This window comes from Carcharodon carcharias, chromosome 4 (genome assembly GCF_017639515.1).
Source record: "Carcharodon carcharias isolate sCarCar2 chromosome 4, sCarCar2.pri, whole genome shotgun sequence".
In the NCBI taxonomy this organism is placed as follows: Eukaryota; Metazoa; Chordata; class Chondrichthyes; order Lamniformes; family Lamnidae; genus Carcharodon; species Carcharodon carcharias.
In genome coordinates this window covers 34,287,790-34,304,272 of record NC_054470.1, presented here as the reverse complement: position 1 = coordinate 34,304,272, position 16,483 = coordinate 34,287,790, and the positions used below count along the sequence as shown (strand labels likewise).

The window sequence follows — 16,483 nt, the reverse complement described above, 5'->3', positions numbered from 1 at the left end:
AGCAATCTTCGCTGCCGCATAGTGGTGAAATTCAGGCTCCACAATTTGTCAGCAATTATCAGTCAGATAGTGCCATGCAGGAGTCAGCTACTTCTTCACAGAAAAGAGGTAAACGTTTGGAATGTGAAAACAGCAGACACGTGTCCAGCCCAGGGGTCAACAGCCTGTGGCTCTGGAGGTGAATGTGGCTCTATAATGTCTTTTTGTGTGGTTCCTGTTTAATGGCATTTACATAATCAATTTGTAATAGTGCAATAACATTTAGTGATCAATGTTTCTGCTCCTACTGGGCTATGTTACAATTGTGCTTTGAAACAGAAAAATGAGCAGTATTTGCAGACTCATTCCTTATTACCTGTATGTGCAATTCTATCTACCCAGTAGCTAAAGGATGACTTTCTATAGGTTCATGTCATGATTTCATTAATTAATCAATCCAAGATCTGGTATATATATCTCCATTAAAGTGCCTTTCTCAGGCCACAATTCTAAAGGAAACGTGTGTTTATGATTCTCCAGGAAACAAACTGATAAAGTTGAAGGGAAATTTAAGATTTGGGTTGCATCAAGATTCAACAAATGTAATGGTTTTCCTGGGATGCAGAAACTGGATTCTTGCCCAACCTATATATGAGTTTGAAATTACATGAAATTCAGCAGTAGCTGCAATCACTTATATAAGCGTCAGAGAGAAATTAAAGTAAACATTTTTTTACCGCATCAAATAAGTGCATAATGTTCCTTAGAATCTCAATCAACAATTTATTCCTCTTAAGATATGCTTATGCTTTTACTCCATTCTTTAATTTTTTTTTCAGTCTTGCGGTTCCCAATAATTTTTGTTTAAGGCAAACTTTTGAATAAAGTCTCTCTTCAGGTAAAAAGGTTGCCGATCCCTGATCCAGCCCAAGAAACTCAATGGTAGAGGCCTTGAAATCACAATTGCATCTTTGATTGTCCTGTGAAATAATTTTTTTTGCAGATGCTGTTTGGTGGGGGGGTGGGTGAGGAGAGGAGTGCGGTGGGGGAATATTTTCGTCTCTTTGTGGTTGCAAGGTTATCTGCCCTCTCCTTTCCAATATCTGCTTACAAGATTCTTCCTTTTTTTATTCATTCAAGGGGTGTAGGCATCGCTGGCTAGGCCAACATTTATTGCCCATCCCTAATTGCCCTTGAGGTGGTGGTGAGCTGCTTTCTTGAACCGCTGCAGTCCATGTGATGTCGGTACACCCACAGTGCTGTTAAGGAAGGAGTTCCAGGATTTTTACCCAGTAACAGTGAAGTACAGTGACAGTGAATGCCTGCTCTGCAGCATTGTAAAGCTCACAGCTTCTTTGCTCTCTCATAGGAAGAGAGGTACTCCTGCAACTTAACACCATTTTTAAAAGTAAAAACATCCTCACCTTATACATTCCAGCACACATATTATGATAAGCCTGGCTCAAGGTGATCTCTTTGCTCAGAGGTCGAACTGTAAGACAAAGAGAGGTTTTTTTCAAGTTAGAAGAATAATTCAATTCTGCAACACAAAAAAAAACTTAAAACTGAAATAATTGCTTAGGTTTCAGAGTCCACTTTAACAAGTATTCTGCAAATACCTTCAAAAATGATATCATGAATTGGCATTGGTTTCTGCTTTTACTTTTAAATTCTTTCATGGGATGTGAGCATTGCTGGCAAGGCCAGCATCTGTTGCCCACTCTAATTTCCCTTGAGAAGATGGTGGTGAACTGCCTTGTTGAACTGCTGAAGTCCATCTGGTGCAGGTACATCTACAGTGCTATTAGAAAGGTACCTCCCAAATGGACACAGGATACTACTGTTAAGGAGCAGCCTACCAACGGCATCAAACCATTGATGTTCCATTCCCAATTATGAGGCATAATCGCAGAAGATTTTGCATTCAGTGGAGAAGCAAGGCCGCTTCCTTTTCTTTTATTTGTTCATGGGGTGTGGACATCGCAAGCTTGGCCAGCATTTATTGCCTATTCCTAATTGTCCTTGAGAAGGAGGTGGTGTGAAGCTTTCCTGAACCATTGCAGTCCATGTATTGCAGGAACGCCCATAGTGCAATCAAGGAGTTCCAGGATTTTGACCCAACAACAAAGAAGGAATGGCAATATAGTTCCAAGTCAGGAGGCTGTGTGACTTGGAGGGAAATTTTCAGGTGGTGGCATTCCCATGCATTTGCTGCTCTGGTCCTATTAGGTAGTAGAAGTTGTGAGTTTGGAAGGTACTGTCGAAGGAGCCTTGGTGAGTTGCTGCAGTGCATCTTGTAGATAGTACACACTGCTGCAAATGAGCATCAGTGGTGGAGGCAGTGAATGTTGAAGGTGGTGGATGGGGTGCCAATCAGGCAGCTGCTTTGTCCGGGATGGTGTCATGCTTCTTGAGTGTTGTTGGAGCTTCACTCACACAGGCAAGTGGAGAGATTCTTGCTGACTTGTGCCTTGTAGATGGTGGGAAGACTTTGGGGAGCCAGGAGGTAAGTTACTCTCCACTGAATTCTCAGCCTCTGACCTACTCTTGTAGTCACACTATTTATATGGCTGGTCCAGTTCAGTGTCTGCCCAGGACGTGGGGGATTCTGTGATGGTAATGCCATTGAACGTCAAGGGAGATGGCTAGATTCTCTCTTATTGGATATGGTCATTGCCTGGCAATTGTGTGGTGCATATGTTACTTACCACTTATCAGCCCAAGCCTGAATGTTGCCCAGGTCTCGTTGAACATAGTATCTGAGGAGTCACGAATGGTGCCGAACATTGTGCAATCATCAGCAACATCCCCACTTCTGACTGTACGATGGAGGGAAGGTCATTGATGAAACAACGGAAAATGGCTTGAATTAGAACACTACCCCGAGGAACTGATGTCCCAGGACTGAGATGATTGACCTCCAACAACTCCTTTTATGCTAGGTATGACTCCAACCAATGGACAGCTTTCCCCCGATTCCCACTGGCATCAATTTTGCTAGGGCACACTTGGTCTTTGATGTCCTAGGCAGTCACTGTCATCTCTCTTCTTGAAATCAGCTCTTTCATCCATGTTTGGACCAAGGCTGTAAGGAAGTCAGGAGCAGAGTGGCCCTGGTGGAACCCAAATTGAGCATCAGTGAATAGGTTATTGCTGAGTAAGTATTGCTTGATAGCACTTTTGATGATACTTTCCATCACTTTGCTGATGATCGAGAGTAGACTGATGGGGTGCTACTGGGTTGGATTTGTCCTGTTTTTTTGTTGACAGGACATACCTGGGCAATTCCCCACTACCAGATGCCAGTGTTGTAGCAGTACTGGAACAGCCTGGCAAGGGGCACGGCTAGTTCTGGAGCACAAGTTTTCAGTACAATTGCCGTAATATTGTCAGCGCCCATAGCCTTTGCAGTATCCAGTGCCTTCACTGGAGTAAATCAAACAGGTTGAAGGTTGGCATTTCTGATGTTGGGGACCTCAGGAGGAGGCCAAGATGGATCATCCACTTGGTACTTCTAGCTGAAGATTGTTTTTTAAAATTCATTCTAGGGACGTGGGCTTCGCTCGATAGGCCAGCATTTATTGCCCATCCTTAACTGCCCTCGAGAAGGTGATGGTGAGCCGTTTTCTTGAACCGCTGCAGTCCATGTAGCAAAGGTACACCCACAGTGCTGTGTTAGGGAGGGAGTTCCAGGATTTTGACCCAATGACAGTGAAGGAGCGACGATATATTTCCAAATCAAGGATGGTGAGTGGCAAATGCTTCAGCCTTATCTTTTGCACTGATGTGCTGGGCTCTCCCATCACTGAGAATGGGGATATTTGTGGAGCCTCCTCCTCTTTGTTGTTTAATTGTCCTCCACCACTCACGGCTGAGGCTTAGATCTAATGTGTTGGCTTTGGGATCGCTTAGCTCTGTCTATTGCATGCTGTTTCCGCTGTTTGTATAGCTTTACCAGGTTGACACCTTTTTTTTTAGCTATGCCTGGTGCTGCTCCTGGCATGTCCTCCTGCAGTCTTCATTGAACCAGGGTTGATCTTCCAGCTTGATGTTAATGGTAGAGTGGGGATATGTTAGGCCATTGAGGTTACAGGTTGTGGTTGTATGCAATTCTGCTGCTGCCAATGGCCCATAGACCCTCATGGATGCCTAGTTTTGACTTGCTAGATCTGTCCGACATCTATCCCAATTAGCACGGTGGTAGTGCCACATAACACGACGAAAGACAATGTGCAGTGGTCATTCCTACCAATGCCATCATGGACAGATGCACCTGTGACAGGTGAAGTAAGTTTTTTTCCTCTTGTTGATTCCCTCACCACCTGCCACTGACCCAGTCTAGGAGCTATGTCCTTTAGGACAAGGCCAGCTCAGCCATTATTGGTGCTATTGAGCCACTTTTGGTGATGAACATTCAAGTGCCCCATTCAGAGTATATTCTGTGCCCCTGCCACCCACAGTGTTTCTTCCAAGTAGTGTTCAACAAGGAATAGTACTGATTTATCAGCTGAAGGAGGATGGTCGTTGATCGCCAGCAGCTTTCCTTGCCCATATTTGACCTGAAGCCATGAGGCTTCATGAGGTCCAGCATCAATGTTGAGGACTCCCAGGGCAATTCCCTCCCAACTGTATACCACTGTGCCATCACTTCTGGTGGGTTTGTCCTGTTGGTGGGACAGGACACATCCAGGGATGATGATGATGATGGGGTCTAGAACAGTTATACCCACAAAATTATAGATTATAAACAATGGGTGGGATTTTCTGGTCCTGCTTGCTGTGGGAATCAACATGGGCGGGACGGAAAATTTGATGGATCGGCAAAAGGTCCGTTGACTTTGGGCAGGTGCTGCGTGACTGAAAAATCCCATCCAATGTCAGGCTGTTGCTTGACTAGTCTGTGGGACAGCCCTCCCAATTTTGGCTCAAGATATTACTAAGGAGGACTCTGCAGCCTTGACAGGGCTGGGTGTGCCGTTGTCGATGCATGGTTGGCCATCCGGTTTCATTCTTCTTGGACTTGGTAGTGGTTTGATTCAACTTAGTGGCTTGTTAGGCCATTTCAGAGGGCATTTAAGAGTCAACTACATTGCTGCGGGTCTGAAGTCACATGTATGCCAGACAAGGTAAGGATGGCAGATTTCCTTATCTAAATAAGATTAGTGAACCAGATGGGTTTCCACGACAATCAACAATGGTTTCATGGTCATTCCTGAGATTAGTTTCTAATTCTCCAGATTTATTAATTGAATTTAAATTCCACCAGCTGTCGCAGTGGGATTTGAACCCAGAGCATTAGCTTGGGCCTCTGGATTACTAGTATAGTGACATTCCCACTACGCTGTCACCTCCCCTAAGTATCCAGAACAAATGAAGAAAGTAAAAGCACTTCATTTTTAATATAAATTTTCAGGTAGTGTTATAAATGATAGTGATTAGACTGAGATAGAAGTTGAGATAAATGTTTTAGAAAATATATATATACTTTTTAAGAAGGTGGGTTTTTTTTATTATGGAGGAAGTTGACATTTCACAAATATAAAATTAGCTTTTCGGGGGTCAGTGAAGGTGTTTAGCATTCATTATGAAGTTAGTAGATTATTAAAAACTCTGTTTCACATCATTCAACAAGATATTACTTTTACAATGGTTTTTAAAGTGAGAATAATAGTATAAGATTGGATTTTATATTAATTGCATTGGTTTCCATTGATTGCAGCCAGGGGCACCTCAACAGCACATTCTCTGAGAGGTATAGAATCAGTGACAGCAACCTCTGGATTTCTGCACATGTGTGGACTTCAGAGGTTGCTGTCAGTTTCACTGGAGTAATAAGAGTGAAAACTGACAATCTTGCCATCTTACTATTGCCAAACCCAGGCCAGAGTTTATTTTAGACAGCACAAATCTCTACCTTTCTTTTTCTTTTTTGTCTTTTTGCTGCTGCGTCCTTTCTGTTGTTCCTCCACAATCCGCTCCTCTGCCATTTGAGAGGAATCAGCACGGCTCAGTGTTGATATCAGCCAAGCGTACAGGAATTCTGAAAGATACCTGCAGAGTAGTGTGCACTAACATGTATTTTTAATCCATAAAACACATAAGGGCTATGGGAGCACCTTTTAGATACTCTTAGATATTCATAAGAACTAAGCAAACCAACAAGTACTTCTCACAGAATATGCCAGTCAGGGGAGAGCTGACAAATTATACTAGATGAGCTTAACTAGTTCTGACTTTTTAAACTAGCTTTGCACACCTTTTAGATCTGTATAATTATGACCTGGCCTAGACAAATAAGATGAGAAAATGAAAAAAGAACACAGCACAAATGGCAAGTAGAGTCTACTAGAGTGTGTTTTGCCTAAAACTGATATATATATATATATATTCAAATTTTAAAGTCTTTGCTTACCAGTACAAAGGTCACTGTGGATCATGAAAAGGTTGTGATGAAATTGTGGGAAACTTATTTTTATATGGCATCATTAATTTTTGCTCAATTTGAAAATTTATAACCAGATATTTAAGGGAATTATGACAGACTCCAGTCAGTGGATTATTCCCTATAAATTATAAAACCCAGATATTTATTCAAAATAAACTGTGCAGAACTAGTCTATTGTCACGTAAGACAGAAGAAAATGAAGAGTGAATTATCTTGAATCTTGCACATGCATGATTGTAAAGGACACTGCAGTGAGCGTACCAATTTTTAATTTTACTTCAAACATAGGTTCCAAAAAGATCAGCTTACTTCCTCAAAAAAATTAAACAATGCTTTATTTAAGTCTTGAAATTTTGTGATATTTGTCATAGTGATTCAAAAAGACAAGATAATAATTTTTTTTGCTTTTCTTTTCATCTTCTGTTTTATATCTATGCAGTGTAAAAGGAGAGGCTGTGAGTGGAGCAGAACAGCATAAGAGCGGGAGTTGAGCAGTGCCACACAAAAGAAGAGCTGGGAGCAGGCGGTCTTATTGTTTGAGTCTGAACTGAACGAAAAGGGAAAACAAAATCAGTGATTTCACAGGGCAAAGAGTCACGTGAGGTGAGTATACTGTTAATCTTTTAATTTAAATTAATTGACAATGAAGTAAGTCTAAATCAATTAATTGTTATTATAAACTAAGACCAATTAGATAATTTATCAGTGTTCAATTAATCATTCAGATCTAGGGGATTATGTTATAACTAAATAGTAGGGAATAAAAACATGAAAGGATTCTGAATTTTTCAGTAAATTAAAATCTGAGGTGTTTGTATAATTTAGATAACCAGGAGTTGACATTGGAAGGAAAAGAAAATGTGCGTAATGAGCAGCAGTCGGACTCATCCAAGTACATTCGTGAGGCTGAGAATAGATAGCATGTTTTTGAATGTGTTAACCCTACAGCTTAAGAGCATTCAGAAGGAGAGGGAATGGGTGACCATCAAACTATCAAGGAAGACCAGGCAGGTAGTGCAGCTGATATTCGGTTCTCCAACTGATATTCAGTTTTGAATACTGGTGACAGTGATGGGTTTCTCTGGGAACTGCAGCCAGTGTGAAGTCTACGGCACCATGTTAAATGTTGCCTCCCTGGTGTCAAGGTCACTGAGCAGCTGCAGAACACTCTAGGTGGGGAGAGTGAACAGCCAGAGACCATGGTCCATATTGGTACCAATGATATAGTTGGAAGGAGGGAAGACAGTCTGCAGACAGATTTTAGGGAGCTAGGAAAGAAACTAGCAAGGGATCAAAGGTCATAATCTTTCTGCACTTTGTTTTTCTCTTCTAATATTACATCCTGGTTTCCACCACCCTGCCAAGTTATTTTAAATACCCCCCAATAACGGTAGCAACCGCTCCACAAGGACATTTCCAGTGCCACACTCTATTGAGTTTAGAAATAGCAGGATAGAGAAGATGAAAGAGTGGCTGCAGAGATGTTGCAGGAGGGAGGGCTTTAGATTCCTGGAACATTGGGACTGATACTGTGGGGGATGGAACTTGTACAGGTCGGACAAGTTGCACCTGAAGAGAGCTGAAATTAACGTCCTTGTGGAATGGTTTGCTAGCACTACTGAGGAGTGTTTAAAATAACTTGGCGGGGTGGTGGGAACCAGGAGGTAATATTGGAAGGGAAAAACAATGTGCACAAAGAATTGGGAGAGGCAGATAGCACTATATTAAGGAATAGTAATATATTAGATGGGGCCAGAGTAAGAGAGAATGCAATAAGGTCTAGATTAGATTTACTGTGCATGTATGTGAATGCACAAGTGTGGTAAATTTGGTTAATGAGGTCCAGGTGCAGATAACTATGTGGGAATACTATGTTATGACAATAATGGAGACCTGATTCAAAAAAAGGGCAGGACTGGGTACTAAGTATTCCTGCATACAGGTGTTCAGATAAGGAAAGAAGGAAAGAAAGAAAGAAAGAAAGGAGGAGGAGTGGCAGTGTTGATTAAGATGAATATTACAGTACTGGAGAGAGAGGATGTCCCAGAAGGATCAAAGACAGAATCTATTTGATTAAAGTTAAGAAACAAAAAAGGTAACCGTGACTACTGGGTATATTCTATAGGCCACCAACTAGTGGAAAAGATATAGAAGGGCAAATCTAAAGGGAAATTAGGGAGGTGCAAAACCGTTACAGTTGTTATAATGGCGGGGGGGGGGGGTGGGGGGAGCTTTAAATATCCTAATACAGGCTGGGGGAAGAGGAAGAGTGTAAAGAACAGAAAGGGGGAGAATTTCTGATATGCATTCAGGAGAATTTTCTAGATCAGTGTGATTGTGGCCTAACAAGGAAGGAGGCATTGCTGGATCTGGAGCTGGGGAATAAGACGAGTCAAGTGGATCAAGATCAGTAGGGGGACACTTAGGGGACAGTGAACTTGGTGTCATGAGGTTTAGGTGAGCTATGGAAAAGGACAAGGACCAAGCCAAAGTAAAATAACTAATGGGGGAAAGCCAATTTCAATGAAGTGAGAATGGATCAGACCGAGGTAAATTGGAATCAAAGATGGGCAGGCAACGCTGTATTTCAACAATGGGCTATCTTTAAAGTGGGGATGGTTTGGGTACAGTTGAGTTTCATTCCCATGAGGGGGCAAGGCAGAAGAAACAAAGCCAGAGCTCTCTGGGCAACAAAACAGATAGAAAGGTGAAGCAGAAAAAGGGCAGGTCTGACAGATGTCAGACTGATAATACAAGTGTGAATCAGGATGAATATGGAAAGTTCAGAGGGGAAGTGAAAAGGAAAGGAGAGAAGCAAAGTGAGACTATGACACAGGTCTGACAGCTAACATAAAAGGGAATCTAAAATGTTTTCCATTGGCATATACATAGTAAAGGAGTGGTAAAGGAGGAATGGAGGCAAAGGGCATGGCTGAGGTACTAAAGGAGTTATTTGCACATGCCTTTACCATGGAAGATGATGCTGCCAAATTCATAGTGAAAGAGAGGTAGTTGAGATACTGTATCGGCTAAAAATTGATGAGTTGAGAAATCACCGTGGCTGGTTAAGATCCATCCAAGGATACTGAAGGAAGTAATGGTGGAAGTTGTGGAGGCGCTGGCCATAATCTTCTAATCCTCCTTAGATACAGGGGTTGTGCCAGAAGCCTGGGGAATTCCAAATAGTACACCATTGTTCAAAAAGGGATGTAGGATAAGACCAGCAACTACTGGTTAATCAATTTACTCTAAGTGGTGGGAAAGCTTTTAGAAACAATCTGGGGCAAAATTAACAGTTGCTTGCACAAATGTGGATTAAGTAAGGAAAGCCAGCATAGATTTAAGGGTAAATCTTGTTTACTATCTTGACTGAGTCTTTTGGTGAGCTAACAGAGAGAGTTGATGAAGGTATCACAGTTGATGTGATGTGTGTAGATTTCCAGACTGCATTTGATAAAGTGTCATATAACAGGCTTGTCAGCAAAATTGAAGCCCACAAAATAAGAGAGACATTGGCAGCATGGGTATGAATTTTGCTGAGTGACAGGAAACAGAGTAGCGATGAACGGTTGTTTTTTGGACTGGAGGAAGCTTCTTGAGGAGTCCGAACATTGCTTTTTTTGATCTGTGGCTGTGCAAGGCACAATTTCAAAATATGCAGATGACACAAAACTCGGAAGTACTGTGAACTACGAGCAGGATAGTGATAGACTTTAAGAGGACAAAAACAATCTGGTGGAATGGGCGGGTACAGAGCAAATGAAATTTAATACAGAGAAGCGTGAAGTGATACATTTTTGTAGGAAGAACAAGGAGGCAATATAAAATAAAGGATACAATTCTAAAGGAGGTGCAGGAACCGAAGAATTGAGGGTATAAGTGCACAAATCATTGAAGGTGGCAGGGCAGCTTGAAAAAGGGGCAGATAAGGCATACAGGATTCTGGGCTTTATTAATAGAAGCACTGAGTACAAAAGCATGGAAGTTATAGTGAACATTTATAAAAATGCTATTTCAGTCTTAATGAGCATTGTGTCCAATTCTGGACACCACACTTTTAAGAAGGATGTGAAGGTATTAGAGAAGGTGCAGAAAAGATTTACCAGAATGGTTCAAAGGATGACGGGCCGCAGTTACTTGGATTGATTGGAAAAGCTGAGGCTGCTCTTCTTAGAGAAAAGTGGACAGCAGATTTGATAGAGGTGTTAAAAATAACGAGAGGTCAGGACAAAGTAGGTAGGGAGAAACTGTTCCCATTCACTGAAGGGTCAAGAATCAGAGGACTCCGATTTAAGGTGAATGGCAACAGTGAGTGGTTAGGATTTGGAATGCACTGCTTGAGAGAGTGTGGCGGTGGAAGATTCAATTGTGGCTTTCAAAAGAGAATTGGACAATTATCTGAGGAGAAAAGATTTGCAGGGCTACCAAGAAAAGGTGTGGGAGTGGGACTAGGTGAGTTGCTCTTGCAGAGAGCATGGACAGGTTAGTCTGAATGGCCTGCCTCCGTAATGTAACCCTTCTATGCTACTTTCTACCTTCTCAATAGTCACAAGTGCATAAATTGTTTTAGAATTATATAATAGAGATTGCAATAAAATGTAGAAGTTTACTTTAAATAAAAATCATTCCGAAACCCAGTTATAAGACTAAGGAGCAAAACTTGCACTGTTCCTTTAATTTGGCAATTCAAAAATTTCTAGTAGTCCAGACTGTTATAACTAAACAGGATGATAAACCCATAGCTATTCAACATTTAGATTATGATTCTGAGCAACTTTCTATCTGAGGATCAGATCATGTCACTTCCAAAGATAAACACATAAAAGCAGCTTTAGCAGTATAATTTGAATACTGCTACTGCAGTTAAGTTTTCATACCAGTAGACATAGTAGTATTCATGCATGCTGTAGAGTTCCAATTCAAAGCCACTCAACAGGTATTGGATCATGATCCGAAGGTTATGGTAGAGGATCCAAGTGCCCAAGCATGCTAGATGCTGCCTCTGTGGTTCCTGCTTCAACAACATGCTATGGAGTGCTGCATCTACTTTCTCAGCCTGCAAGCAGGAGTTCAGTATGTCATGTCACAATTTAGGATTTTTGGACAATTATTGTCCCTTTCATACAATGGCGTTTGGAACAGCATTACAGCTTGAAATAATCAAATCCATCAGTTCACTCCCAAAGAAAACAGAAATTATTAAACCTTAATTTTATAAACTAGTCTATAGTTATGAAAAGTAAGTTACTATTTTGTTTGAAGCCTTTCCCTCCTCTATGGTTATTGCCTTTCCCTCTCAGCTTTCTGTATTCTCAATGTTCCTGTATGAGAAGATTGTTGTCACAATCATAGCATTAAAAAGAATATCATCTCTTGTCTGGTTGATGGTGCCATCCAAAGATTATGTGCCATAGGCTCTAATTACCACATTTTGAGAGATTGGCCAACTGGAATCTCCCCGGAATTGTTTTTTTTTGACAGCTGTCGCACTACTTAAATATTAAGATGTTATATTACCTCAAAATAATGGAATAAAATACAATTTTATATAAGCATAAAACATGTGCCACTTATCCTTGATACCCCTATTCTTTTCTTTGACTAAATTGATGTTCTTTTCTATCCAAACATTTCCTTATCTTGAAAAACTTCAAATGTTTCAGTTATCTTGAATTCTTATTCTCTTTGCTCCTACTGTGTATTTTGGAGCCTAGAACAAGTTTTATTTTGGAAAAAGGGCTTTTCTTGTCCCTGATTTTAAAGATCCTGATCTGAACACTGACATAATTTTACCACTGATATGATCAGGTCACTATCTGGATAAAAGGTCAAAATGTGCCCAAACCCCCTATGAAGGTAGCTCTGCGAATCCTAACAAGAGCGAACTGTAACTATAGCACTTAAGGTCAAGTACTTCTACCAAATTATAAAATAAAATTAGATTACTGAATATCATTCACCAACATTTCTTCTTGAACTGTTTCTCATCAACTTACTGCGAACCAATGTATTTATATTCTACTGCCCAGTCTCTGACTTTCAGCTGTTGACAAAGAATAGCCAAAATGTTTAAAACTAGCATTAGAATAGAGAAAAAAGTGGCTTAAAAAAATTTCACACTTCTGGTAATTTCTTCTTTGGGGTCATTTACTAAACATTATTATTCTGGTTTACAGTTCCCCAAGGGGATTGTAACAAAATAATTCATAGTCAAGATGGAGAAGTCCACTGATCAGATGGATGAAGTACCATCCTGTTACGAACTACAACTGACAGCAAGAGCACGTGACCTCGCCTAGCCTCTGGTTTCAGATGAGATGTTAAACTGAGGCTCCATTTTACACCCTCAGGTGGAATATAAGGATCCTTGGCACTATTTTGAAGAAGAGCAGGGAAGTTCTCCCGGTGTCTTGACATATATTTACCTCTCAACTAATGCCACTAAAACAGATTAACTGGTCATTTCTCTAATTGCTGTTTGTGATACCTTGCTGTGAGGATATTGGTTGTCATGCTTCCCTACACTACATTACACTTCAAAAAGATCTTCATTGGTTTTGAATTACTTGGGATATCCTGAGGTTGTGAAAGGTGCCATAGAAATACAAGCTCTTTCCTCTTTAAATTCATATTTCATAGAAAATACCTCATCCTGGAGAGTGGCAAATTCCTCCAGACTGTGGCCTAGTTTATCTCTCTGGCGAGCTCTGTTGTGTCCATGAATCTGGATCAAACTGCAGAATGGCTGGAAGAAATAAACCAGCAGTAAATTAAGAACTCAGAAGTTTAAATGTTTCAAATCTTGTACCACCATTCTCTCAGTGTCACATTTACAGTAGTACCATTTACTTCTGAAACCTGAGCAACTGGGAAATGGATAAATGGCAATAAAGGTTTCTAACCAAGTTAACATTTTATACTAAAGGCAGAAAATGATGATTGTTCTGGCTAGAGTTTAGTCTTTCATTTTTTTGATTAAATTTCTCTCCCCTCCCCACCCTTACAAACTGCTCTTCATCAGTCATCTAATAGATGGAAAGGGTGAGACCTCCACTAATCTACCGATCTAATATTGGTGCATGACATCAGTTCACAATGACCCCCAACTCTCAGCTTTTTCAACTCTTCATTATGGGAGCATGTCTCATTTTTGCTCAGTCCTTACCAACAGCCAATAAAGAATGAAAATTTGTGTTGAGAATCAAAAACATGAACCTAAATGTGATAGCTATAATGCATTACGTTGAGGAGTCAACAACACCTACCATCAGATTTAATAGCGAACTCCATATCCGATGTATAATTTCCAACAAACATACAGTAAGAGTTTCGATTCGAAAAGCCAATTATAACAAAAACATTTACATATGTCTAAGTAGTAAAAGCTGAGATTTATTTAAAAAACTCTTCCAAAGAAAAATATGTTCTATAAAATGTTTATGGAATGGCAGTCAATGCTATTTCTCCATTTAAAATATCAATATTCATAATCTAGAAGCACAGTAACTAAACTTAACTAATCGTTTGTTCATAATGAAAAGATGTCAATTTTTACTAATAATTGAATTAATGTTTTTTTGCTAATAATCACTTAAAATTTGCAGAGAATTCTACAGAAAGAAACTGGTTTTCTTTATTGGTCTCCTGACACAATGATATTTCACCAAATCAGCGGCTTTCAAACCATTTTGGTTGAAGGATCCCTTTTCAAGTGGATTAGTAATTAGTAATTTATCCCTAAATTGTATTATATAAACCCATAATATGAAAGTGCTGCATGCAAACCGTGTTTTAATAATGCTTTTCTGAAAACAGACATCAGTGAGATAGGTGTGTCTGTCTGCAAAGGTTGTCTATCCTTGGCATGATGATTGACAATGCTATTCAGAAATCATTCTCCACTTCCAAATATAGTCTGTACTTGGTCTTCATTGGTGCCACAGCAGAAATGGGACTTTATTGGCAAAGGTAGCAACACTGTCATTGATTCTTTTATCAATTCCGGGTACTCTGCAGCAATGGATGGTCAAAGCTGGGAAGGACTGTGTTTCTGATACATAAATCTCAGTAAGCAGTCACAGGACAGTACCACCCGCTCCTTTTCTGTTTTCCCGTTTTGGCAACAAGATGATGCAGCAAATGTTGAAAATGGATGCTGAAGCACTTAACTGTTTTAATGATTTCAAAATAAACACTGAAGCACTGTGCCAACATTGCAAGATGAGCAATGATCCTTTTTTTCACATTGAACTGTCACTGTGTCTGTATCGAGAAACAGTCAGTCGGTGGCACGCATCTAAAGCTCCATTGCTCAGTCATTTTTCCAAACCTCAAGTTTCTTCCTTAATGTTGCAATCTTGTCACTCACTTCGACTATGGTTACATTGCCTCTTTTTACTTACAGACTTAGCATTGTTGACAGATTAAAAATATCGGAAAAAGTAAGTTCAATTATCCATAATTGATCAGAGAAGTTTTCAGCAAATACAGGATTGTGCATTGTGCACAGAAAGAAAATACAGCAGCTCTTTGTGAAGCTAAAAAACTCTTTTTAAGATTGCCAGAGATTAACAACATACTTCAGTGTGAAACAATATTTTTTCATGTCCTGCACTAATTTCTGAACACAGCTTTGCAAACAGTTGTGAATCACAGGTCTGGACTTGACAAAATTCACAACTGTCTCAGCTGCATTTAACACAAAATGTATTTTAGGCTGCATTCTTTTTGAAACAAGGGCTTGGTAAAGTAACATACCAAACGTGTCAAAGTTACCACTGGGACCATTCTTGCAACACCACCATCCATACGAACATACAAATTCGGAGGAGTAGGCCACTCGGCCCCTCGAGCCTGCTCTACCATTTGATAAGATCATGGTTGATCTGAATGTAACCTCAATCCCACATTCCTGTCTACCCGATAACCTTTCACCCCCCTTGTTAATCAAGAATCTATCTAGCTCTGCCTTAAAAATATTCAAAGGCTCTACTTCTGCCACCTTTTGAGGAAAAAAGTTCCATAGACTCAAAGCCCTCTGAAAAAAAATTTCTCCTCTTCTCTGTCTTAAATGAGTGACTCCTTATTTTTAAACAGTGACTCCTTCTAGATTCTGCCATAAGAGGAAACATCCTCTCCACATCCATCCTGTCGAGACCCCTCAGGATCGTAAAGGTTTCAATGAAGTCACCTCTTACTCTTCTAAATTCCAGTGGAAACAAGCCTAACCTGTCCAGCCTTTCCTCATAATACAACCCGCCCATTCCTGGTATTAGTCTAGCAAACCTTCTCTGAACTGTTTCTAACACATCTACATCTTTCTTTAAATAAGGAGACCAGCACTATACACAAGACTCCAGCTGTGGCCCCACAATGCCCTGTACAACTGAAACATAACCTCCCTACATCTGTAATCAATTCCTCTCACAATAAATGATAACATTCTATTAGCTTTCCTAATTACCTGCTGTACCTCCATACTAATCTTTTGTGATTCATGCTCGAGGACACCCAGATCCCTCTGAATCTCAGAGCTTTGCAATTTCCCACTATTTAGATAATAAACTTCCTTTTCATTCTTCCTGTCAAAATGAACGGTTTCACATTTGCCCACATTATACTCCATTTGCCTGATCTTTGCCCACTCACTTAATCTACCCATGTCACTTTGTGGCCTCCTTGCATTCTCTTCACAATTTACTTTCCTACCTATCTTGGTGTTGTCAGAAAATTTAGCCACTGTTCCTTCAGTCCCTTTATCCAAGTCATTTATATAAAATGTATAAAGTTGAGGCCTCAGCACTGATCAATATGGCATGCCACTAATGTGACATCCTGCCAACCAGAAAAAGACCCATTTATGCCAACTCTGTTTCCTGTTCTTCTATCCATGCCAATATGTTACCCCCTACACCATGAGCTTTTATTTTCTGAAATAACCTTTGATGTGGCACTTTATCAAATGCCTTTTGGAAATCTAAGTATGGTACATCCACTAGTTCCCCTTTATCCACAGCACATGTGACTCCTTCAAAGAACTCCAATAAATTGGTTAAACAT

The 16,483-nt window shown here is 40.2% G+C and overlaps 1 protein-coding gene across 2 annotated transcripts in view; it reads right to left on the bottom strand.

The window, feature by feature from the left end:
• naa35 (N-alpha-acetyltransferase 35, NatC auxiliary subunit) overlaps positions 1–16,483 on the bottom strand; it is an 84,787-nt gene that overhangs the window by 19,989 nt on the left and 48,315 nt on the right. For both annotated transcript variants that reach the window (XM_041185730.1, XM_041185731.1), the window contains 4 exons: positions 13,071–13,169; positions 11,302–11,480; positions 5,894–6,030; positions 1,404–1,471 (listed from right to left, as the gene is read on the bottom strand). In XM_041185730.1, coding sequence (XP_041041664.1) covers positions 1,404–1,471; positions 5,894–6,030; positions 11,302–11,480; positions 13,071–13,169 — 483 coding nt within the window. The remainder of the gene's footprint in view (positions 1–1,403; positions 1,472–5,893; positions 6,031–11,301; positions 11,481–13,070; positions 13,170–16,483) is intronic.